The 27,394-nt window shown below is 37.8% G+C and overlaps 1 protein-coding gene across 1 annotated transcript in view; it reads left to right on the top strand.

Annotated features, from left to right (window-relative positions):
• Positions 1-5,692: 5,692 nt before the first annotated feature.
• Positions 5,693-27,394, top strand: part of lmx1bb (LIM homeobox transcription factor 1, beta b) — a 69,669-nt gene continuing 47,967 nt past the window's right edge. Inside the window, exons 1-3 of the mRNA XM_084389165.1 lie at positions 5,693-5,948; positions 6,181-6,305; positions 7,322-7,508. Coding sequence (XP_084245291.1) covers positions 6,236-6,305; positions 7,322-7,508 — 257 coding nt within the window. The 5' untranslated portion in view covers positions 5,693-5,948; positions 6,181-6,235. The remainder of the gene's footprint in view (positions 5,949-6,180; positions 6,306-7,321; positions 7,509-27,394) is intronic.

Raw genomic sequence — 27,394 nt, forward strand, 5'->3', positions numbered from 1 at the left:
TTTTTACTTCTTCAAAATCAGCCTCTCTATGTACATTTCCGATATTAAACGAATTGTTTTTTTATATTGTTATTATTATTATTATTATTGATTATATTGTCATCTCGTAAGTAAAGAACGCTGTCCAGAAGTAGTCCAGCATTTATTTTTGTTTTTATTATTTTTTTTTCTTTTGCAAATCCTTTTAAATGCATTTAGCTAAATTTGTCGATTGATACTACAATAATAAATATATAAATCTATTTCGATGACGTTCCTTCGTTGCGATCAAAAGCGAAGCATCGTTAGATGGCAGTGATGCTCTCAGAGCGCGTCTCATCGCCTCAACTCTGAACACCACACTGCTATCATTTAAAAGGAGATCTTAGATGACAATACTTCAGTTCATACATTCATTTACAGATTCATAATTGACACTAGTTTTGTGCACATTCATATACAGAGTAGGCCTACTATATTATTATTATTATTATTACTATTATTATTAGGGATATTATTGTTGTTGCTGATGGCGTAATTTTGTTATATTGATGTTGTTGCTTTTGGTTTTGTTTACATCAGGAACATTTATTAGGCTATTTGTTGTAAAACGTTCTATATGATTAATATTATTAACTCGCCGTTAATTCGATGTCGCATTACTTGAGGGAATCTCAATCTGATTTTATTTATTTTGAAATGGAAACACTGCAATTAACAAAATAGGGCCTATATCCTTCGTTTGTATTTTATCATTTCGTTTCTTGGGCGTAAAATTTAAATTTTTAACCTGTCAGTAATCATTGATTGGATGGATAGAGAGAGCCTACATTACGAGCTTTTTACCTGTTTTTCATACAAAACATTATTGCGACCGGGCACAATAACCAAACCCTGATATGTTTCTTAATTGTCCTGTGATCAGTTATTTCATATACATATAGGCTACATATTTACAAGTAATAATAAATAAATAATATTATATAATAAATATTTGCATTGCCGCTGTACATATTTACAAATAAACAGTAGGCTACTATAGGAAACTGTAATAACGTTCTTTTTTTCTGTTCTTTTTTTTCATTCTTTTCGTTTCTTTTATAAACAAGCAGTTTAAGTCCTCTTAATGCATGTTGCGTTGTTCTTACCTTGTGGTCGAATTATCCGCGTTGTTTAACTAAAACAGTGTAGCAAAGCTTGCAAACATTTATTGAGTTTAGATTGGCTTTTTCACCCTCTCTCTCACTCACTGTGGTGCACGTGCCACACACCTGCTGCTCAGAGAGAGAGAGAGAGGGAGGGGTGTCTAAAAGAAAACAATTAAAGAGAGTTTCTCAAGCAACATTGCATAAATCACATGTATTTGCGTTTCTTTGCTTTGGGCCTCCTTGTCAAAATTCTTTAGAGACCAAAGTTCAGAACCCATCTCGTGCGCACACTAAAACCCTTTCAACTTTTGTGGGCACAAAATTTGGGCCTTTGCGCCACCAGTGGCGGAAGTCGAACGACTTTTAAGGGACTCGAAACATGTAAGGCGTTCGCTCTGATTGCCTTTCATGCTTGTCCAATGAGATCCGTCTTTATGAAACACTTCGTAAACCAGAGTTCCAAACAAAAGGCCAAGTCCCTAAAACACACAAGTCACGCCACCAGCTCATTGCTGACGGCCTTGGACACAGTTCATTCCTCTCTGCGGCAATTACTTTCTTCATAGCAGCACATCCCTGCTGGGGAAAGAAAACATCTTAACCAAGCCTAAGTTAGTTTCCTGGACTTAGCTGGTTCGCAAGCTGATTTTTAACAGACATGTCTTGTGTTTAAACTGTGATGCAAGAGCAGATATTTGTGAATTTCCAATATATCAAGAGCATCAAACATGTTATGCAATCTCTATATTAATTGCTCTTAAACCAGACATCTTTATACAATCGTCTTTATAATAATAAGTTTGATTTTCTAAAGATTGTCTCTGCAATCTGTCTGTCATTAGGCCTAGCCGTTTCTCTGCAGATCATTATTGAAACGCAAGGGGGAGCCTTTCACAAATCTTGTTTAGGCACAAAAACGACCCTCGGGCTCTAGTTTCATTACAAAGGATGTTCAGTGAACCTCAATCAAGGTAAATGATGCATCGATCTTTTCTAATGATGGTGAGTCACAAGGTTTTTTAACATTAAATTTGAAAATAGTGAAATCGTTATTTTATTTTTATTTCATTAGAAATGCACTCATGTAGACTGAGTAACAGAGGGAGTTGAAGCACCTTAAATAACTAGCGTGCGCATCTCTTCTTACCCGTGATTTTTCTCCTCCACACATGCGTATAGCATCCTTTTTGATCGTGGAAAATTACCATGCAAGTATGGAGGGAAAAAAAATCACGGGTAAGAAGTGATGCGCACGCAAGTTATTTAAGGTGTTTCATCTGTCCCTCTGTTCCAACTGTACTCGATTACATGAAATTAGACCTATATCTGCAAGGATGCAGCATAAACGTGAACATTTTCGAATTTCCTGCGACCGAATAGCGAATTATTTTATTCTGAAACCTGAAATGTTGAATAATAGATGTTAAATAATGATGTTTTGCAGGTAATGTGATCGCATTATGGCAGCAAATATGTAAATGTAAAATAATGAAATCTTCCACTTGATTATTTTAAACACATTTTCAGAAAAAAAAATCGTTTATTTGGTTGTAAAAGTTGTTTGTTCGGTTGGTTTTTATACAGTAGCCTACATATTTTACAGTAGCTACATCTTTAACAACAGCATTAAAGAAAATTAGCCTATTTTTTGTTATTACTGTAAAAAATAATATGATCAATAAGTTTTTACATTGCTTTAACGCATCAAAATAAATTAAGCAATTGTCAACTTTTTGTAAACTCATTTTTAAAGTCAATTTAATGCAGGCCTAATTTAAGTTGAAATGACTTAAACATACACGTTGATTGTAGGCTACTTAAAAAAATTAAGACAGCAACTTTTTTTTTTTACATTGATAGCTATTATTGTTGTTGTTATTATTATTATTATTATTTGTTATTATTTATTTTAAGCTTTAAATAGGTCACTAGTATCCAGTTGTTGGTGTACGATGGTGTAATGACTATTTCATTGTTTTCCTGTAATCTCAGCCCATTTATCATTGTTATTATATACAGTTCGTCCTTTGACTCTCCTCCTGTCTTTAGATTGATTGAGTATTTGATCGGTGATTTGATCGGCATTCTGCAGTGTAATGGAGAAAGTACTAAAAATTCATTATCAGATGAGTTCGACCGAGAATAAACCGTTTAGAGGACTGTAATGAACTGGCCGCCGTGGCCTATGGTTTTCCGAGTGTCAACTGAAGACATTTATTTTTAAAGGTGTTGGGCTGGTGGGGGTTAGGCTACTCTATAATGAGGGGTCGTCATAGGTATCTCACTTGGCGACTGCTTGAAGTCTCCTAAATGGCTCGGAGGTAGTACGGAATCCCGGGAGTGAGGCGGTAACAGGGGAGCGTGACGAATTATGTATAGCGCGAGGAGTTAAGCGCGTGCATTCCTCCCTCTCAGTGTAGGCTATATGATGTTTGGAAAAGAGCGTGTTAACTCCCATGCTTGAGTAGCCTACATGACTTGAGGCGTTGGAGGCAAGTCGTTGTTTTTAGTTATATTAAAAACTGACGTTTGACTGGCCAAATCCTATTAGCCTATGCAATGAGCTAAATCAATTTTTGTGAACATTTTAACAGAGGCTTTCTATACTTAGAGAGTGTATTTTTAATTTATTTTTAATTTTCAAATAAATAGAGGGAGAACGACAACTTGACTATGTAGTTTATCTCAGCAACAACTGAGGACACGTGCAATTAATAAAGACCTGAAGATGAAAGGCGCAACCATTAGTGGGTCTCAACCAAAATATCCAGCACTGGGATCCTAACAATTGCTCTCAATAGGTAGTCAATGTATATCATTGGTAGTCATGGCTATCGTTAGTCTGTCTCAAACATTTGTGAAGCATTGGGCTGCCATAAATACAGCTGATTTATTGTTTTCCCTCATGATCAAAACGGTGAGCAAAAAAAAAAAGTTTCTTTACAATACCGCTATAAATTATGCTGTGCAAAATTGAGTTAAACGATTCTTCGTTGTTTTTAATAAGAACGAAATGCCTTAATGGTTAGAGTTACTGGAATTTACTCCCCTAAATAAATTGCCAGGGTAACAGAATAATCAAAGAAGCTACACATTTTAATAAATGTATAAAAGATTCATCACTTATCTGTTGCATCATTTCATTTGTTCAGATGCGTCCTCTTTTGATTGGTTTATTGGTCTTGGATGAGAATAGATCTATCCAGAGCGGTCCCGCCGGAACGAAACAAACAAAGCGCACTAAATAAAATTAGCTCGATTTTTATCTTTTCTGTTTAATCGGTAGTATTATTACTCTATCCCAGACATCCAATAGGACTGCATTTTATTTGATCTGACTCTGTCATCCGCTGTCTGTGGTTATCGGCCCTGATCTCCAGGTGCATCGTGGACGAGGGTCAGAAGGTTCGAGGCTTCATAATGGACACAAAAGCACAAAGCACGCGGACGGGGCAGGCGTGATGCTCCGCTACCTGATATCAAAGCCAGCAGCCTCTGCATGAGAGGAGAGGAGAGGGGGGGAAACCAAAGAGCTCTATTTACGACAACAACAATAACAGTAACATTTTACATTACAATACGCATGTTACAAATTTGCCGTTATTGTGATTAATTACAAAAGAAATAACGCGTAGGCTAATTGCAAACAGAGCCACAGATTATACAAATGACTTGTTTTCTTCTGTATTCATCGGAATCACATTGGAACATTGCTGCGATGCAAAGTGTGGGATACTTCTGCTACTAAAATAATGAACAATAAAAATAACAGTTAGCCTATTATTGATGTTGTTTTGTTAACAGATAAAATACATGTTGCTTTTTTCTTCTGTTTTATTTTTTTGCGTCGTAATTTCGTTAAATTGATAGGAGTTGTTCACGCAAATCATATATTGTCAAAAAAAAAAAAAAAAAAAAGGCGCGACTGTCCTATAGGCTAAATGTATTCCCGCTTTTAAAATATATATATATATATATTCTACATAGCCTATATATAGTCTGTGGGGCATCAACATCCATATTTGAAGTTATAAATATGAATCTACATAAAATTGTTTCAACATACACTATATTGACTTAACAGCTCTTTCTTTCTCTCTTTTTTATCACTTCAGATATGGATGTTGATTCCCACAGATGTATAAATGTAGCATTTTGAGCCCTCAACATTTTTCTTTTTTAAGTAATACATTTATAGACAGAACAGTCGCGCGCATTTCACATCTTTCTTTCTTTCTTTCTTTCTTTCTTTCTTTCTTTCTTTCTTTCTTTCTTTCTTTCTTTCTTTCTTTCTTTCTTTCTTTCTTTCTTTCTTTCTTTAGGCAAAGCTTTAGTTTGAATTAGACTGTGTTTTCAGACTCGTTTGTTTTCACCACAGTTTTCGTAACGTTGTTTACCATCCTTGTGCGCCTCTAGTTTGGAAGGCAATGCGATTTGGAAGGCGGAACGCATTTAGTTCCACTCGGCAGAGTGCACGAACACTGGCGCACCAATAGCATCCTTATGTCAGTCAATAGTCTGCAAAGTGACGCGACCAAAAGGGGAGGGTGCTTTCTCTCAAGCCTATCTCAGTTTTGAGATTTCTCAAGCTGCAGGGAGCCGAATGGCGCACTAATTTAAGAGTTAACGTTTAGACATCTCCTTTATATTTTCGTGGATTTGTACTAATTTCCTGAAAAGTTTTGCGGGTCGAGGCGACTTGTGCACGGTGTAGGAAAGGGAGGATCTTCCCTTGCAGCTCGTGATAGCGCGCACTGCCGGGATACAAACTTTACGCTTCGTGCAGAAAACGTCTAGACTGACTCGGCCGGTAATTAACAGGTGATTTAGTGCGTGTTTTAAGTTTTATAGTTATGTGTTGTTGTGCTTCTGTACCAAGGTTTGATCAAGAGCATATAGTAATCTTGCAAGTGGCAATTGCAATGAAAAGTTTTCTTGAGCTGGCCATCTTAGATTGAGATTTCTGTAATATCAACTGATGTTGTGTGCTGTAGTTTGGGGATTTAAAGCGTGGACAACTCTGACAAATGTGTTGTTATGGATATTACAACAGGTCCCGAGTCACTAGGACGGAGTTTCCTTGCACGTAACAGTGGGAATATTTAAAGATGTTGGACGGTATAAAAATCGAAGACCATCCGCTGCGGTCGGGACAGGCAACACTTGGAGTTATGCTGGGTAAGTGATTCAGTGTCTTCAGTATATATTCGGAGGATACGAAAAGATCATTTCTGAGAATTGTATAATGCTTTTTTAAAACAAGATGTTGAAGAGAACTACAACTGGAACTGTGGCAGTCGAGCTATGCAAGCGGCTGGGATGCATCCTCCTCATGTGTCGTGCATTTTACCGGCCGGCCGCATATCTGTCCAATTATCAAAGTTATTTCCCAGATAAAATAACCCCATGTACACAACTGATGTAAAACATCCATTTCTCTTACATTATGCACAACGTAATGCATTTATTTCCATGCTTCAAAATGGGCAGTTTCATGATACAAACGGTTACTTATTTCTCACTCTCACACCTATAGAATATATCTTATTATAACTGCTTCATTTGAACTACAAATTGAACGTCTAAATCCTGGCGAATAAATAAAAAGCTTATGGTAAAAAATAAAAACAGGCCTAATTAAATTGACACACACACACACACACACACACACACACACACCCACACACACACACACAAGCAAGCAAACAGACAGACAAGCAACAACTACAACAAAAACCTGCTACATAATTCTATAGTTGTTGTTTTTTTGTTCCAAATGTTTTTGTATGTAGGCTATATAAACAAAAAGTACAAATATTATATTGTCAATTATTTTGCATCACACATGGCTATAATCGTCGCAATCATGTAGACCTGGGCTATACTTTTTTAATATTTAGTTTTGGCTGAAAGTTATTTGAATTTCGAGCGTATATAATAATGATGATTAATAATTATAATAATAATAATAGTAAATCCCATCGTACATACAGTATGGTGGTAAATTGATAGTTATTCACACACCATTTGTTTTGTTTTGTTTTCTTACCGTGACATATTATTTAATATGGCAATAGTAACCTATTAGAAAATATTTCATAGCCCCCTATTCAGTAGCCCATTTATAAATCCTTATTTTAAAAATTCAGATGCAGTCAGTGTGTTATTATTAAAATGATGCTTTTGCCCTCCAGGGACGGAGTGCCATCACCAGGCGGTGTGTGAGGGGTGCCAGCGGCCGATATCTGACCGCTTTCTGATGCGCGTCAACGAGTCTTCATGGCACGAGGAGTGTTTGCAATGCGCCGTGTGTCAACAACCGCTCACCACCAGCTGCTACTTCCGGGAGAGGAAACTTTACTGCAAACATGACTACCAACAGTAAGGGCATGGATTTTTTTTTTTTTTTTTCTGTGTGTAACACGCGCGCAGGTTCATTGCTTTAGTTTTTTATTCAACTGTGATCAAGCAAAGACATGACACAATTTTCCTTTTTACGCACGAGCTAATTCTTCTAGTCTTTCCGTTCGTAAAGTTGGACTGTATGGTGGAGTTGGTGGTATGATTTTGTTGAACTTGTCAACGTCTTAAAATGGTGTTAGTTTTACAATTGAGCCACCAAGTGTACTGTGGAGCAGTGAAGATTAGTCCTTATATTTTTAGACCTTTAAGATATAGTTATAAATAGCCTAATGAATTTAGTTTGTATTTCCTGCGTTGTCTTGTTCTTTTTTCTTATTTCTAAACTGAGATCGGCCAAGTCACTCCTGTGATTTTGAAGGAACTTCTGGGCTGTGATATTTTGCAACGCAATGGGAATGAAAATTAAGCGATTTCATTTAAAGTGGTCGTTTCTTCGTTTATTTCGATTAATCCAGGCCGACATAATTATTTGATCACCTGTCGTTCACACAGTAGGTTTGTTTAACGCAGATTAATGCTGATGGTCACCACAGATTATTAATGTAGGCCTATCTTTATTTTACCTTTATTTACATGCCAATGGTAAATCGCCAGAAAATATTTAGGCCTAAATGAGACATTCCGCGTTATATATTTCTGGAATATATATATATTCTTTAATTTCTTGTCTGCTCGCAGAAAATAAACGCACTATTATTTTTCCTACTTATTTACTTATTTATTAATTCATCAAATTTTTTCATTAATTTATTAAGGTAATTTATAATTGTTGTTAGGCCTATTAATAATAAGTAGCCTATAATAGCATTATATATATATATATATATATATATATTAGTATTAGTATTATTAGGCTATTGTTGTTGTTGTTGTTGTTGTGTTATGCACTCGTGGTTGTTTCTATTGTTCTATTACAGAATGCGTTTGAACCATGAGGCTACCATCATGAATGTTAAAAAAAAAAAAGAAAAAAAAAAGGCCTATATTTTAACATCGTGTACAACCATTACATTCTGCTCGAATCGGACTTCTTATTCATCTTTTCTATAAAATGATGAAGGCCTGGTCATGATATGGGATAGTTTGAATGTGCTCAGTGTGTGAGTGCTGTGTTGATCTTCACCCGGTCCTGAAGCTGTGAGTGTGGACCGACCGCAGGGCTCCTTATGTTGCATGTCTTCTTCTTCCCGTGTTTGTCTCTACTCTATATAGCTTTTGTGTCATGGGGTTTTGAAATATCGCTCCCTCTCTCATGGTGATAACTGGGAGGTCCCTATCGGACACCAAGCAACAATTAAAAGGCCATATCTACCGCCTGACTTTAATAGTCGCCGATTTTTCCAGGTTGACCGTGAAGAGTTAGTGTTAACCAAATTAATTTCATAGCTTTGGTCTTATATTCCATTACCCTGGAGACGGCAGCTAGCGCAAGACATGCCAAACATGGGAAAGAGGTTTTCTGAGTATATTATCTATAGAAGGGCTGTTTAGATTCAGCCTATAGGCTGCTTGTCTTTGGAGTTCTCTCCTTTTTTTAATTCTTTTTCTTTTTGTAATCTTAACTCTGTTATGATTTCTAAGACTGGATGTCAGTCAGATGTTAGGTTAGTGTAAATCATATTTTCCTGTCTGATCTCTTTTTGCCCGCATTACAAAACCTGCCATTTCACAAACAGCAGTTTCGTTCCGGCATATTCACCTGCAATGGAGGTCCTTTCACGCGCGTGCTACAAAGGTAGCTAGCAGTAATATTTGTTTATTTATTTCTCAATGGCAGGCCACTTAGTAGATGTAATTGGCACCTTTTTGACTTTTATGACGTTCATTTAGGTTGTACTTGTCAACCCCGCAAAGCGCCCGTGGCTCCAAGTTGAAGCCTTTGGCCGTTACTGGTGGAACTCCGCCTAATGACATGCTAGCATCAATTGATTCATGCCCTATAATCATTGGAACCGTAAATCACGACGTTGGGCAAACGTTCATATTCACACCTCTCTGTCAGCTATTTACAGCACAAGCTTACCGGCGGGAATTTATAGCTTGTTTTGGCGCGGAAATTTCACCTCGCTGTAGCTCAAGAGTAACTTGGAATAACAGCCTTTCGTTATTAGAGGATTAGCTTTGGAATTACGATCTGCATATAATGTTCTTTAAATGGCTCAGCAGACCTTTGCGTTAGTGCCAATTAAAGGCACAGGTTATGGAAATATAATTGTGTTTTCAAGCTATTATTGGGAATTCTCGTTAGGCTACTGTATTGTAAATTCATCGGAATTCATTTGAATTGCAACGCCACTAGTCTACAATATATAGCCAGCAGCCTGCACTATTGTTTACATTTCCTTCTCTTTTTTTTTTTTTTTTTTTTTTTTTTTGCTTGCTTGCTCAAATGAGACAGGAAAATAAATGTTAAATAACCTCAATAGACTATTATTAATTCTCTAAATTAGACTATAATACAGACTATTCAATCTCTCATTCCAAAGTTTGGAATCTTTTATCTTTTGTTATCAGAACATTAACTTTTAAAATCAGAAAAACTGTAAACACTTTTTTAATTAGGCTAAGTTTTATTTTAATGTTGTTTAAAACGCATGTAGGCAGAAGAAGTTTTCGGCAAAGATGGCTTTTGTGGCTGTATAACTCGTGAATTGAATTATTCTCAAATAGACATTAGGATTTCTGTACCACATGCAAGGGGAGTAGGATGTGTGTGCACTCAGTGTGTGTGCAAGATAGGCTAGACTGTTATTTAACAGTATACTGCATTATTTGAATGCTGAATTGTTTGAATGTTCCCCTTTGGCCCTTGTCAGTGGAACCTGGCTCAAGTCTGTTGTTAGTCTTGGTCCAGGGATAATTTGCTCAAAGTAGGAAGTTGTGGACGATCCCCTGGTGTGCTGATAGTTCTATTTTAGCACCGTGGGGGCATCCTCCTGCGATGTGTTGTTTTTTAATTAGCTCTGCTTTGCGAGCAGGATGCCATATTCCCGCTGACATGAGTGGATTTTGGTCCTTGCAGTGTGTTTTCTACATGACTGGAGCCGTATACACCCTCCCAATACACCCTGACATCGTGTTTTAACCCAGAATGCCTTTACTCTCCCATATTATCATTGTTTCAAATGATTTGTAATGTTCTTGAATACTTGTTTCGCTAGTTGTATAAATATAAAAATGAAAGCTGCTTTAATGAAAGTGTGAGAAAAGGTATCGCACGTTTAGAGAAGCGAGGACGCCGGGTCCTAATCCTGCAGCGTTCAGGTTTTTTTTTTTGCTTGCAGTATTGAAGGCCCTTGTATAGCGCCCTGCTCTGGGATGAGGCCGAGCCTGAGCCAGCCTGTTCCTCTGCAAGGAAGTATTAGGTTTTGTGTCAACATTAGCCCAGCCTCTCCTGGCAGCATTAGAATGATGCAATCATCTGTCATCTCGACTTGTGCCACACACATACCCCACCACCAGACGTTTAACGCTTTGACCTAACGGGATGTTATTCTGGTGTAGAGGGGAGCGTTAGATGGCTGGGTTTTGCTTTTAAATTCATTCATGGAATAGATTATTTAGTTTTCTCTATACAGGTCTCTTCTCTTTTAGATGTGTTAGTAAATGTCCTTGACATGTAACTCCACAGCTGTGATAGTATTTAACCATAGAAACGATGTGTGCTATATGTCTATGTTTAATGTGCCAGCCAGAGACAACTTTAAAGGATATTTATTTTGCTATTATAAATACAGTTCAAGCAGAAGCTATATTTCTTGAGCCATTCTTTGCATTATGTGATAATATGAAAATGTCGTCTCGAACACTAGTTATCATTTATTTGAACTGACCTCGAAACACTGATGTTTTGTTGACACACTTAAGGATTTTTAAAGCTTGACTATGATTTTTAAAAGTTGTGTTTTTACCTAAACTGAATTATTAATCCATTTGATCAAATTATTAAATACTTCAACTGCATATATTAATGTTTATATTTATGTATTTACATACATATTTCAAATTTGCCTTATTATTTATATATATATATATATTTATATAATAATTGGTACAAATAAGCTAACATTTTTGATGGATGTTACTATAGCATCATAATGAGGATATATTATTCATCTCATGAAACTACTAAAACTAAATTAAATATTTTACAATAAACACTTTACAGTAAGGTTCGTTTACGTTAGTTAACTACATTAGTTTGCATGAACTAATAACAAACTGCACTTATACAGCATTTATTAATATTTGTTAATGTTAATTTCAACATTTACTAATACCTTATTAAAATCTTGTTAACATTAGTTAATGCACCGTGAACTAACATGAGCAAACAATGAACAGCTTTATTTTTATTAACTAATGTTAACAAAGATTAATAAATACTGTAACAAATGTATTGCTCATGGTTAGTTCATGTTAGTTAATACATAATGGTAACTAATGAACCTTATTGTAAAGTGTTACCCACTAATTTATTAAGACATTTCTAACGTACAATTTTAAACATTGGTTCATTATCCCGAATTGAATAATCAATCTGTGTGTAATTTTTTATCACCACTATAACATCACCAAACAAAATTGCAGAAATAATGTCAGGAACACTCCCCTCGTCAACCATTGGTCAGACAAACAGATAAGGCTGCATTTAAGATGTGTTTGTGTTGGACTGGTTGGGATGCTGAGCCACAGTGTTTTTTCATGGGAATAAACGGATATCTTAGTAAGAAAAATACTAAGAAGCCAAAATCATGACACCTTTCCATAATTTCTCTTCAATGTTGCTATAGGCTCATTATTCCACAGTGTTCTCAACATAGTGATGAAGCTCAGTGTCTCCACAGTGTTATTCCTAAAAACAGGCTTTTCACAGGTATACGCTAGAAAACACTAGCACTGGGGTGGTAAGTGGTGCCACGGGGCATCACTATCTCCACCTAACACATTCTACCTATCCATGAAGACATTACGCAAGTGGGTTTTGAATCTTGAGTTCGCGAAATAACCTACATCATTAAAATAAAGCTGGAAATAAACTAGAATTCATGAATGCAAAACCAGCAGCGACATAATCCAGTGATATAACAATTATTGGTGTCTTTCAAAGTCTCCGCATCCTCCAAAATAATCCTGGACTATTAAGTTGTCTTGCGAGAGTGTTTCAACTGTCTTGTCATAGACAAGAAGATTTAAGCTTGGCGCATGTCTTAGATGCGAGTTATGAGGATGATAATCAAATCTCATCTTGGACTTTCAGACTCTGTCTCTCCCTCTCTTTCTTTTTTCATATCCTAATGAGATTAGCCTCCCAACAGCCATAGTACTAGCTGATTTGAATGACAGGTCTGCTCCGCTATCCAAGGCTATCTTACTAAGCTCTTTGCCGCATTGTCTTGAATGGAGGGACTGACGGAAGCTGTGTGCCCTAATCCTCTTATTTGTGTCAGAGGGAGAAAAGAGGGAAGAATGAGGTGGAATGGGACAGTGCTTTGGAATGGGACCACTGCCACTTCCTCCCTCTGAGCCCTCTCTCACAGCCAAGTGAGCATGAGAGGGATCTTATGGGGCTCAGGCTCGCAGACAGGCACAGTCGCACATGCATTAAGCAGTTTGCTCCCTCCATTTAACCCTTGTTCGGAATGCATTTTCATAAAGTACAAAGCTCTTGATGGTTTATAAATAGAACATATCTCAGTAGCATTTCAGCACAAATTAAAGAATTCTGGCAGGTGTTCATGTACCAAAGGATGCTCACCAAAAATGGCAAACTTTTACTTGCCCTCTCGTGCATACAAACGTGTGACGCTCTTTCTTCTGTGGAACACAAAAGACTGTCTCAGTGTTCTTTGAAGAACTTTGTTTGGACTTTAACATTCTACAAAACATCTTCTTTTGTGTTCCACAGACAAAAGAAAGTCACACAGTTTTGGAACGACATGAGGGTGAGTAAATGATGACAGATTTTAATCTTTAAATGTCAAAACTCGCCTCGCCATGTATGGGCCCCATTTCAGGGTGTTTTAGGGGTCATTTGAAAGAATGACTTTTGCTGGTTCTTGCTGGATGCTTTGTGGTCTTTTGCGCCCGCTCAGTTTTCCTTCACGTGGAATAAGCTTTCTCTGGGTCGGACCCTCCTGGAGCTAGAGGTAATCTGTCTTCGGATGGAGCTCCCACAGTTCTTTATTTACTCATTCAACTAGTTGGAAGTCTGTTAGACTGCAGATCAGATGCTCTGAAACGATCTGATTACCTCAACCAGCCAATTACCTTCCTCCTTGCGACCACAGTTCTAAAGCCAGATTGTGATATTTCTTCATTTTCGTTACAAAGGGAAAGAGAAGAGTAGCAGTTAGAACGATCTTGAATGCTGTCATACCACCAAGGTACTTGGACGGACTTTTCAGGAAAATTAAACATAAATATTGGAAACGTCACTCTGGCTAGCAATTGAATCCCTACCATACAGCACTACTGATGTTTGAAGGTGAACATGACAGTTTGCGTTTTGGTTGGCTAAAATGCTTTGTGTGGTTGAAACAATAAACATTATTGATGGAATCATAATTTTTTTTTTTTTTTTTTTTTTTGATCAAACAATGGTTTTGAGCAGAAGCGTAAAGTTGTTCTGCTTGTTCTACAGTTAAATAAAATAAAATACAAGTTATACACACTGGAAAAAGGTTGATGCCTTAAATATTTAAGTAAATGTGGATAGGAGCAGGCTTCACTCGATGTGTATACTTGTCAACTTTAAGAGTGCTGGCCTAGATAATTATAATACATAAAGTGGGTGAGAGGCCGCAATGTGCTTAAATATATATTTATTTTTATTTTCACAGACGCGCTTCGGCGCGTGCCTTCTAAACGCGTCTGTGCAAATAAAAATAAAAATATATTTAAGCATAGTGCGGCCTCTCTCCCACTTTAAATATTTAAGTACAATCAACTTGGATGTTTAAGTCATTCAACTTAAATTACATTAAACTGACTTTTAAAAAATGGGTTGAATCTTGTATAAAGTTGAAAATTGCTTAACTTAATTTGATAAGTTAAAGCAATGTAAAAACATGTTATCATAACTTATTGATCATATAATTTTTTACAGGCAGTCAGTGCTTTTATAAAAATTATAAGCTTTAAATGTATGCTTTTAAATCCTTCAGATATTGGCCCCATTAACTCATTGAATGCCCCATTAAATGCCTCATTGTAAGCTTCTGCTCAAAACCATGAAAACAGAAGCTGATTTCTAAAACCTCATTGACCTCTTGTATATGAAAATATGAGTCGTGGTTTATATGTGTCTTTCATTGGTGCATGAAAATTAAATGGCTTTATCCTATTAGGAGGTGTTTTCCCCAGAAATTGAACAAAAGAACAAAAATGATCTTATCTATCTTAACTAATAAAAAAATATATATAAAAAAGGTGTCGTTGTTACTTTAAGAAGCTTTTTCTAACTGATTTGACCCTTAAAAATGTATTTCGTTAATTGAGTCTATGAAATATTTTTCTGGACCTATTGAGATCTGTTTATGTATGAAGGACATTTTTAAGTTATGTGACAAAATGCTCAAGATCGCTCACTTATCACTGAAGATTTTAGAGAAGAATTCAGAATTGTACTACAATGTCTAAACTGTTATTCAGAAAGTTTGCTTGAAGTAAAAGAAATAAGCTGTGCATCAGAGAAGGAGTGTCATTGCTCAGTGTGTGTGTGTGTGTATCCGGGACGAAATCCTGAATCCTAAATGTAGCGGTCTAAATATTCCTAATCTCCCTCTCAGGGTTGTGGGGAAGCTGAAGTAGGAGGCAGGTTAAAGTAAACTGAACAAAACAGCGTTCCAACCAGCAAGACCTCCTGTTTCCCCACCCACGGTCCTGATCTTCTGTTGCGATGGGGATCACCGCTGATCGGCCCATCGCTGACTGGACCAAGGAAAACAAACGTGAGCAGGAGATGGGGGGGATCGTATTTCCATACCTCCATGGGACTGCGAGCCCCCCGCAAGCAGCTAAAATGATTTGTGCTGGAGGTCAAAAGACCCATGGCGGCTTCAAAAAGTGGAGAGTGGAAATATTTGGATGTTAGGCGGAGTCAATGAGAGGCACAGTGATAGAGAATGGAATGACAGGAAAAAGCAGCTAACTGGATTGCAGATGTTTCAAAATTTTAATAATCCTCTGTCAGAAGATTCCGAGGAGTTAAACACACAGTTTTAATTTCACACTCATTGGAATTAAAGGAATATTCTGGGTTCAGTGCAAGTTGAGATTGGTTGACAATATTTGCGGCATGATGTTGAGATCTACAAAGCTGCTTGTCCCTCCTTTTCTTAAAAAAGAACAAATAAACGGGAGAAAAATCGTAGTGAGGCACTTGCCAAGGAAATTAAATAGGGCCAATGTTTAAGCATTGTAAAAGCTCTCTCTGTTTCAAAAGTATAGCCAGTAAACCTTAATAATGACAAGAACAAATTCAAGATCAACTACAGCTAAAATAAAATACAAGACTAGTATATCAACAGAACAATTTATATAAAAGCTTTTGTAAAATGATATGCTTTACATTTTTTTTTTTTTTTTTTATCCTGTGAGAATTGGCCCTATTCACTTGCATTGTAAAAATGATTATATATATTGTATTGAACCAATTTTATATGAAGCAGAACAGATAAAAATAGTTTTCTTTTTATAATTTTAACAGTTTTGTTTTAGAGAAGGTTTCAGCCGAGGACGTTGTGATGTCATATTTAGGTCAGGTCTCTTCTTGCTTTTTTATGCAGGGATGCAACCTTTGTGAGCCCAAAAAAAGAAAGAAAAAAGATTCCTAAAAGTATAATACTGATCGTCTGTGCCTTTTTCCTCCTCACCCACCCTAACCCCCACCCCCCTCTCTCCGCTATCCTTCTGGATGCTAATATTTCTCTGAAAAGAGCCATAATACATCTTCCTGGAAATTTCCACGACTCACAAGTGCAGCAAAATGATCTGCTAGTCTAAAAAAAGGTGGATGAGGGAATGAAATATTGAGGATTTCTGAAAATCGAATAAAGGAAAATGATTTATTCCATAGTGCCATTTTAATGAAGACTCATGTGTCTTTGTTTACTTACGAGCGATACCAAAAAACCTAATATATTGTCTGATTAATATTGAGATATTACATGTTCTTTGTTTTAGTGTCAAACAATGCATTCACTTTATTGTTTTACCTTGAGAATGCTGTTGTTTTGACTGTACACTTTTTACCAGTCCCCCCGATGCCCATCTTTTTTTGGCAGGATTCATAACCACAAACACAAACATGCTGTTCAGACATAATAGTGTTTTCGAAGAAACACTGAACCTTAGAATTGCTTATTCAGCAGTAAGGACTGGTTGAGAAACATAGCTAAACTCACTTGAGTCACATATGGAAAATAGATAGACCTGACTTTTGCATTTTTTGCCCCTAAAAAGATTGGCTTTGGAGTCAAACATTTCTGTTATGGCCTCAAACTTGTTCTCCATCTCAGACCAATCCATCTCTTCTCCTGGCTTCCCTGCTTCTGTTGTTTTTTCTCGGGAGTGAGTGAATAAGTCCATTCCCCCCTCCCGAGGTGGGCGTCTGTCTGTTGTCAGGCGTGAGGAGCGGCCCCTGCCCCTGCAGTTAGCAGGGGGAAAGCGATCCTGACCCCCGGCCCAGAACATGAAACCAGAGCCGGTGTGTGGCGCTTGGTGCTCAGCTGGAGAGGCGGCAGAGCCCTGACCTCCAGCTCCACATCACACCGTGCGCCAGACTCCTCTCTGCCCTCCTTCTTCTGCTCTGTAGTGGTGGGACACGGTGCCAAACCACCTGAGGGCAAAGCCTGAACACCCCACGCACCCAAAAACATCTCCATCTGTGAGATGAACAGTCTGCTACAATCCAAACAATTTACTGTCACATTCATCCTCGTTTGCATAAGTACTCGAGTTAAAGGATTAAAATATAGTGTTATACATTAGGTTACATAATATCTAAAATAATACACATTCAAATATGGTGTGGAATAAAAGCAGACTGTATTCAAATACAGAAATGAGATTTCATTTTATAGAGCATTCCTATTAGTTTTGAGGCTATGGGTTGGCGGATTTATTAGTATACAGAGGGTTTGGTATCTGTGACAAAATAATGATTTAATGATTTATTTCTCAAATATTATATCCAGGGCATTCAATCCATTGATACCATAGTATTTAATACTCCAAAGTACTCCAAGGTACATGTCCAATAACTCAACATCTTAAATGCTTTTTTTGCTCTGTTAATGCTTTGATACTGTTTTGGTCGTTCAAGTTTCACATGCATGTGCCAAACTTTCTAACGACCTTCTTCATCGCTGTCAAATGAGAGCATTTCCAGTGGTTTGTTGATAAATATTCTACTCAATCCAGCACTCTTTTCTCCATTCTCTCAGAAACTCAATCTCAGAATTCCGAGATATAAACATGCAATTGCGAGTTATAAAGTCAGAATTCAATTCAATTCAAATTTATTTGTATAGCGCTTTTCACAATACATATTGTTTCAAAGCAGCTTTACAGAAAGTGCATTTCAGAAATGTACATACAGTTAGTTAATCATGTATTAATTTAGGGCATAAACATATCGCCAGCGTCGAGTCGTCTCTTCACAGGCGTCGAGTCGTCTCTGCACGGGTGTTGGGGCATCTGTAGTTTCCATGGGAGGCTGGATACAAACTGGAGCTGACGATCTGTATTTACCTCGGGACTGGCGATGGGAAAAAATTAGCGTAGCTGCTGTTCATAATATTAATGCATTCAATCTGATTCAACTGTAGTATAAAAGGTAAGTATTATGTGAATGTTTGGCTAAAGAGATGCGTCTTTAATCTAGTTTTAAACTGGGACAGCGAGTCTGAGCCTCGAACAATATCAGGAAGGCCATTCCAGAGTTTAGGAGCTAAATGTGAAAACGCCCTCCCTCCTTTAGTGGACTTAGATATCCTAGGAATGACCAGAAGCCTCGAATTTAGTGATCTTAAAGAGCGCGATGGATTGTTGGGCGATAGAAGTTCCGTTAAATACCCAGGAGCTAAACCAAAGAATTGCGTGATATCTCGGAATTTTGACTTCTTTTCTCAAAATTGCGAGTTTCTATCTCACAATTCTGACTGAATTCTCTATAACTCGCAATTGCGAGTTTATATCACGCAAATCTGACTTTATAACTCACAATTGCGAGTTTATATCATGCAATTCTCCGAAAAAAAAAGTCAGAATTGCAAGATAAAAGTCGCAATTATTATTATTTGTTTTAATTCGGCGGCGAATAAACAAGGTAAAACAAGGATTTATCAGTAAATTTGTACTGGGACTTATGCTAAAACCGAGCAAGTTGTTCAACGAATCCTGAAAATGGCTTGCTTAAAAGATTCTGCTTAAAAGATGGACGCTGTTTAAAAGATGGCGCTGTAGGTTGGCAACATTACATTTAGCATTTGATTCTGCTACAACAATTTAGTGCAGTGTCATGTGAATACATCTTTTGGAAATGCTTTAGAGCAGTGGTTCCCAATTCCAGTCCTCGTGACCCACTGCTCTGCACATTTTGTATGTCTCCCTTATTTAACACACCTGAACCAGATCATCAGCTCATTAGGAGAGACTCCATGAACTGAACTGAGTGTGTCAGATAAGAGAGACCTACAAAATGTGCAGAGCAGTGGGTCACGAGGACTGGAATTGGGAACCACTGATTTAGAGAGTGTGTGCCACCTTCTTATTTTGCTGTTTTCTGTTCTGTTCTCCCATTTTGTCATTCATCATTAATTTGTATTTTAGCATTGTTTGTTCCCCTTCATTCTAATACATCCGAATAGACATGGGTCACAAAACACCACTTGAGAATGACTGGTCTAGATAAGATGCTCTCCCAACCAATTTACATACTATTAGCAAAGCACAATCAAAGCAAGGTCAGTAATGTGTCATAGTTTTCAAAAAGAGAGCTCAGCAAACACATCATCCGTAACGTTGGACCCAGTGATGTAAGCGGAGAAGAACAAATGATCTGCTCTGAAGTGTTAAGTGCTTTAGTGTTATGATATCAAATGGAGCATGAAGGCTCAGACAGAGGTTTATGATTTCACTTCTGTATCCCTTTCATGGCTTTTTCCTGTCGTTATTTCCCAGTCTCAGGGCAGCTGTCTGTCACTCACATGTGGGCTGTATTTGCATATAGTTGCTGAGTACATGTGACGAACAAGAGTGGATTCAGTCACAATGAACCATCTCAACTGGCTTTGCTTTGGGATGCAGATTTGTAGCGAAATTCTTTATTGTACAAAATGGAACAAAAGTCAGTCATTAAAATGTATCAATATTGAACTGCACAGGCCAAAATTAAAATGATGGCTTTATCAAAATATTAGTTTGATTGTACGTATATCCTATGGGGAAAGGTTCATCCTCTCATTTAAACCCTATTGTTCTGTCATTACTATACATGATTACATGGTTGGTTGCGGTAAATTATTTACATTTAGCATTGTTTTGCCCGCAACAAATCTGCAACCTAATTTTGAAAAATACTCCCACAAGCCATATGATGCTCTCACACGGACACATGCGCTGTAAAAAAGACACCCTCTCTGTCATTGTGGTGTGGGTGTTTGCCTTTTTAACAAAGTGGCTGAGCCTGGTGGCGTATTTGCTTCGTGGTTTTCAAGTAGTGCTGATGTTTCTGTATCTGACAGGCTGTAGAGTTTTTTTTTTTTTTTTTTTTTTTGCAGAGCTGACATTCGGTCTGTTCGCAATGGAAGGGCAGCTGCTGTATCCTCTCAACATTTTGGCCTGATCCGCCGGTTACACGCTTGCAGGCACGCATACGCGCCGCACATCTGCATCCCACATGCTTAGATACACGCGTACACATGTTGTCGGATTTGAGACTATAATCAGATTAATTGGTCCATCTTTCCTTGGAAACCTAAGATACATTTTACGTTAAAGCATTTTTTTTACAAGAGCCATATCGATGTAACATTAACCAGAAGCCGTGCTCGGAGTGTGGGGTCAGAGGGAGACTTGAGGGCCCCTGACATGACATCCTAATGAAATAAAGACTGCAGAAAGAGAGCGAATGCAAGAGAACCGCTCAGAATTAGCTATTAAGAGAGAAGAATGATTCCTTTTCTCTGTACCGTGCTCACAAATGATACCCCTAAAAGTGTTTTCTACCTTTTTTTGTTTTTAAAAATGTTAACTTTTACCTCAGATGTTATGTCTCCCCCATTTGAAAAACATGAGTAAAAATCAGTCATGGCCCCACGAGGGAACCCGAACATTAGTTGAAGTATGTTTCTAATCCTTATTAACATTCTCCAAAGTCATGCATGAAATATGTTTTGTGCCACACTACGCACCATGTGTTTTTCTTTTGCTCCACAAGTATTTTTCAAACAGAGATCCACTACACACACTGCTGTGCATTATTTTATTATAGGGTTGAAGCTCACCGCAGCCCTGAGAGTTTAAGAAAAGGAAAAACTGGCCTTGATTTTTCCACCAAGTTTTTGCTTGCTACGTCCCAACGTTCCTTTTTTGCTCGATTGTTCTTTTCTAGTGATGTCATCAGCACAGGTAAAACATGAAGTTTTATTTCTTTTCACACACCGTCTGTTGCTCCAACAGGCCTTGCATTCCTCCAGCACATTTTCACGATGCCGACCACGGGCCCATCCTCTGCTGTCTCTGCACTGAATCTGTATTTTTTTCTCTGTCAGGTTTTTAATGTCTCCCAAAAACTGTATCATTCTCCAGGGAGAGATGTATGATCAATCAAAAGGCTCAAGCGTCATCATTTTTTGAGAACTCCAAGTATCTCCCACCCATGTAGGGTTTTTTTTCCCCTCCGTGGGAGACATGCGAGCAGCTGCGAAGAAACTCTTTTGCCAGCCATCGGATGAACCTCAGTGGACATTCGTCAAAGATTATAAAAGAAGTATTTCTGTTTTTCGTAATTGAAATGTTACGTCTTTCTGACCGGTGAGAGAAAGACAAACGAGCAGCTTGAGAGCCAAACAGGAAGACTTTTTGGCCTTTTGGCCCGAGTTCACGTGGTGTATCTGAAAAACACTTTTAGTTGTGCAGAATTTGAAGATGTGGTCTTTCAGTTCCACATCATATGTAATGAGCGGAGAGCTGCGAGGAAAAAAAAACAGGGAAAGAGAAGGAGAGAAATATGGTGAGTGGTTTCTGAAGGCAGCATTAACACAGGGTTCTGTAGTATTAAAAGAGATTTACACCCTAATGTTTTAAAGCAGTTTTCTTTAGCTCATAGCTCCTCTTTTAAAGATATTTCAAGGAAGCTATAAAAGTGAAACGACAACTGGAGAAAAAGCCCTGACACAGCATTGGAGATCGGCCCCTCAAGCCATACTGCATCTAAGACCCGACAACTCTTGGGGCCCGTGGGTTTGAGTTCAACCGCAGTTGTTGAAAGTCAAAGCAAGATAAATAAGTATACGCTTGCTCTAAGGTTTCATGTGACTTCGTTAGGATGTGTTTTTGCTTGAGTTCAGCGAAGACTAGGATTGTATAACTTGTGATTGTGCTCCTCATGATACCTGTTCTTCACGTTTTCTGCTGGAGGCCCATTTGTGACCCAAATGTAGCAGTGTTGTCTGTTTCCCATGCAGTTCTTTTGAAGCATGGGGTCTGCGTGGTCCAGAACGCCTCTGCTCTGTGTCAGATGTCATACTCCCCTCTGAGCTGACCAACAGGCTCTCTTTGCACTCTGATGTGCCCATAATATTTAACGGTGCTTTGGCAACCCCGAATGGAAACTCTTATTTGGCCTCTGCAATCAGTGTTCATTTCTTCTCTGGTTGAATCTGTATTTTTGTTTCCTTCGTTTTTATTTAATTAGTTATTTAACCCTGAGTCTTTCATATCTGTGATGTCAAAGACATGGAAATTTGATGGAGAAAGTTAAGTCATCTCTAATGGGTGCTTGTCGGAGCAATAGCTTGTCCAGAGGTGTCTTTTGACGGTAGTATAAGTGGAAAGTCAAAGTATTTGCAGGGTTTTTTTATGTGTGTGTTTGTGTGTATAAACTGGTTTAATGGTATAGTTTTGCTTTACAGTAGACATTTGGTGCACATGCACAATGGCAAGCCCAATTAGTCCAATGTGCATAGACAATCCTCTAAAATGCGAGTAAATCACTCGCATTTGCAACCAAATTTCACAAGAGGCGACTAAAATGTCATTAATTAGCCAATGGCTTCTAAATTGTATGATTACAGTCACATGTAATTGAGTCAGAGGCAAAAAATAAGTTTCACCAAACACAGTTAAATGTGTCACCAAATACATCCGAAGCATGCACCCAGAAAGCCGCATCTGACAGCATGTGACGTAAATACTGAATTGAGCTCTCTTTTACGTCTTCTCGCAATTTCACACAAAATTGTCAAAATGACTGTCCTTGGCGAGTATTCTAGTAAACAGTCGGCTATGTCTTACGTGAACATAAACAGTTGAGAAAGAAAATGCATGTGTACAGTATCAGTATATTGGATCTGTGCATTGTGTCTTAAAGTGACAGTAGCCTAATATTCCTACTACTGCCTGTGTTTTTAATGTTAATCAAACAAAGACTATGCAGTGTTTATTTAATTTGCATCTTTGTCATATTGTTTATTTGTGCTATTGTTTATAGTTTGGTTAGTTGTCCTTATTTTATTACGAAATGTTTACTTGACTTTAATAGTGTTTAAAATGTATATAATATATTTTTTTATTAGCATCCTTGCATTCCATCTAAAAAAATCTGCCGAGTAAATAAAAATAAAATTGCTAGCCAATGGCGACTCGAGCTTCAGTGTGTCCATAGAGGGTTGATAGATAATAATAGAACAAACCTATTTACTCACCAAACATCATTTCAAACCTGTTTGTCTTTCTTACTTATGTGGCACACAAAAGAAGATATTTTGAAGAATATCTCAGTGTTTTGTTCATACAAGTCAGTGGGGTCCAAAGTTGTTTTAAATCGTTTTGTCTTTCATTATATAGACAAAAACATCAATAGAGTGAAAATCATGCTTTTAATGTTGTTTATATGTCTATGTGGTGTTTTTAATATGCTTTAAGACAAACCATGTGCAAATGCATAATTCAACACCATTGCTGAGTATTTTCTCTTTAAAAATGCAGTGTACCAAAGACAGTCTCAAAAACGCGGTTTGAAATCGATGGTGTTTCTGACGTCACAAAATACCTTGTAGCCAATCAGATCAACGTGTGATCGTCAATGAGTGGATCTCTGAGCTGGTGCGAGTGAGTGGAGGCGGGGCTAATTTGCATATTCATAGAACCTCATATACTAAATGGTGTAGAGTTACATTCAAGCTATTTTTAAGGCATGACGATTATTTTTTCAAGAAATTTAAATATGTCATTTTGGTGATCAAAGATAAGTTTTAAGTGAGACAGTTATTGACTACAGGGGGACTTTAAAGAACTTTTATGTGTTTCAAAAATGTCCTACGTGTGCAATTCCCCGCTTACCTATAAATCAGTACCACGTCATTATTAGTCCTTGGTTCTTTTAATGCTATATTTGATTATATTCCAGGGTATTGTATGGTGGGATGTGAACATCAGAGACTGATTTCTGCAAGGTGCACATTCTTTATCTCGGTTTTCGTGTCTAGGCTGTCCTCCTCGAGATGGACATCGCCCTGTGGCTGCAAACCACCAGAGGCCTGTAGGTAATTGCGCAAGTGGTTGATATTTCAAAGCCTGCGCTCACTTGCTATACTCCAAATGCATTTAGGTGCTAGACTGGGAGCTTGTAACCTATTCTTAAGATATTTCAGATAGAAAGAGATGTCATTTTCCAGTGGTTGCATGAGTGTAGATGTCCGTTTCATCCTCGAGATTTGTGATTCTGGCGACATCCATGCAGATGCATTGCATCAAATCCAGGCTGCACTTAAAGTGTCCTTCGCACGTAGCAGTTTATGTGGAAGGTTCATAAGACCCGCAGGATCAAAGAAAAGCAGGAAAGAGCACCATAGAAGGGAACAGGAAAAATAAATAGAGAGGGCACGTTTTTTCTTACTCTTTATTTTTTCATTGTCAACACTGTTAATCATGTTAGCATCGACTTTACGGCTCCTCCCACGGCGGGGGCTCATGCTGTGGAGAGTTGCCCGTTATTTTAATTCGTTATTTTTATTGCCGTGAAGAAAAATAAAACTGAGAGAATGCAAAACAGACCTCTTAAACATAAGAACAATGGCAGTTAAAAATGAACATGAAAAAAGAAACACGAAACTTCACACCACAGACCTATATCCTATTTCTGCATAGTTTTTTTTATTGTGAACTCTGAAAGGCCAGTGAGCGAATGAAGATCACACTTGACAGCTGCTTATTTCTTTCCTACGTTCACCATAATATTTGTTTATTTTTCAGGTTAGCTCTGCATGGAAACATTCATCAATCTGCTGTATAAATGATATGATGTGTGTCAGGCTGGTATTCGCAATAATGCCAATCCTTTCATTTTCACTGAGCCTTAATTGACCTGATTGCTATGCAATCGTATATCTGTTCTCAAATCATTATCATTATAAAAAACACAACTGTTTTTTTGTATCCCCATGGCATCTTCCAACACATTTACCACTAGGCCAGTAAACCGATTCCCATCTGAAGCAAAACATTGGTTTTTGCTAGAAAGCATTTTTTTTTTATGGAAGGATCGAGCAAAACTACTAGGCATGATTCTCTGATTTATTAAGGCCACACAGACCTCAGAAATGTGTGGTAGGGAATCCTCAAGCACATTTCACCCCTATAATCAAAATTTATATGCCAGTGGGGTCGCGAGCGATTTGTTTTGGCTGTCCGTTGGAGTGCGAACACGTGAATGAAGAGGCTGGCGCGGACGGAAGGGGCGAATGGCCTCAGAAACCTCTGGTTCCTGTCTCTCACTTCATCTGTTTTACTCTCTCTGAGTTTTAATTGGGAGTTATTGCTGGTGAGATAAGTGTGTGGATAAGCTTGCTCTGATCTATGAGGTGCTTGGACATCGCCAGTGCCGTGCAGTAACAGAATGTGTTCGGGGTCTTGGGCGTGACCCTTACTCCACTCCTCTTGCCCTCTGAAGATGTCTCCTGATCTCTTGCACATTTATTAATTCCTCATCCCTTCTCTTATTTATCGAGCAGATTTGTGAAACTCCCGGTAACTTTTGACACTTTCGTGAAGCTTTACCTGCAATCGAGTGTTTACTGTTGTGTTTTTGGGGGTATCGCTCATGCTAGTGATAGAACCACGGGAGCATTCCAGCCCTGGCCGTGTTAATGCTCAGCCTTAGGGGGGTATTAAAGAATGTGGCGGCTTTGAAGCTATCGCCTCTTTCCCCTTAGTTTTCTCTCCCTTGCTTTTTCTGGTCTCGTTTCCCAGCTTTCGTCTGATCCCTCCTTCCTCCTCTTTTCTTCTCCCCCTCGTTATTTATAGCCATACCCATCCTTCACCTGTGAATAGATGGTGAGGATGAAAGATTACTGGTTTTCAGGCGTGCATGACTTTTGTTTCACATGGATTAATGGGGCTAGGAGTGCTTTCCCTAAGCACAAAGAGACAAATTTGAGCATTAAATTAGACAACTCTTACATGCCAAAAGTGTTTGCTCATTGGACAATCGCCAGCTTGTTTCCAGAGCCTGTCAGAGTAAATCACCTTAGATTCACTGATGAACGCTAATCCTGTAAGCAAGCATAAGTATGCTAAGATCTAGACCCTGTTATATTCTCTTTTAGGCTAGAGTAAATCTTGTTTTGAGCTGTATATTTTCAGTCTGCGGGAATGCTTTGACATTTCATGGATAGTTACGAAGACTTTTCTCCTATCCCTTGGAGTTCACTGCAGAAGCTTAATGTTGGATGTAATTCACTCACGCCAACGTGAAGTCCTGATTATTTGTGACATGTGCAGTTGCAGATTGCTCATGTAACTATCAACACTCTTTTGAGAAGCCTGTGAAATGGCTTTACGAGCACAGTTTTATTGTGCTGATGTATTGAAACAGGAAGTCGGGATGGGACATTCCACAAATTGAAGGGCTTGTCCCTTTTTTAGCCTCAAAATAGCCTTACTTGTATATGTCAGTAGTAAACCATTATTTACTAATTGGCATTAGTGGGATGGACATTCGCATGCTACAATTTATTGGACACAAACTTGGAAACGTTGGTAAGTGCAAGATGAGTCACTGATATTTTTGGACTCTTTTTATATTGAAGAGAATTTATATATTATTATGAATGAGTATATCTGCTAAAAGTTACATTTTCTAGAAGTTGTAGGGATGCACTGATGATAAAAAGGCCATTTATGCATCAATGCATTATAATTTACTGTATAAAAAATGGACATTCATTTTGAGATTTTCTAAAGATTACACTTAATAGTTGTATTCATTTATTAGTGTTAAATATTAACTTTTTGTGGGCATTGGTAATCTGAAAAAAAAAAAAAACGAAAAAAAAAAAACGATATCAATTAAAAAATTCTTAAATAACCGATGATATCGACATCATATATCCCTATAGATGACCTCAACAGATATGAAATGCCTTACACATTAACTAATGTTTGCAATTACAAAGTTAACAATTGTGTTTACAATTGTGACTTGACATCCTTCAGAAGCGCAAGTGCCTTCAAAACTCACCACCTCAATCCACTCAAGAATACATAGATTTACATACACATGGAGAGAAACACATACACAATTTCCTATTTCGAGCTTTTAAACACAGCTCACTGCA

This window comes from Rutilus rutilus (assembly GCF_951802725.1).
Source record: "Rutilus rutilus genome assembly, chromosome: 19".
NCBI classification, from domain to species: domain Eukaryota; kingdom Metazoa; phylum Chordata; class Actinopteri; order Cypriniformes; family Leuciscidae; genus Rutilus; species Rutilus rutilus.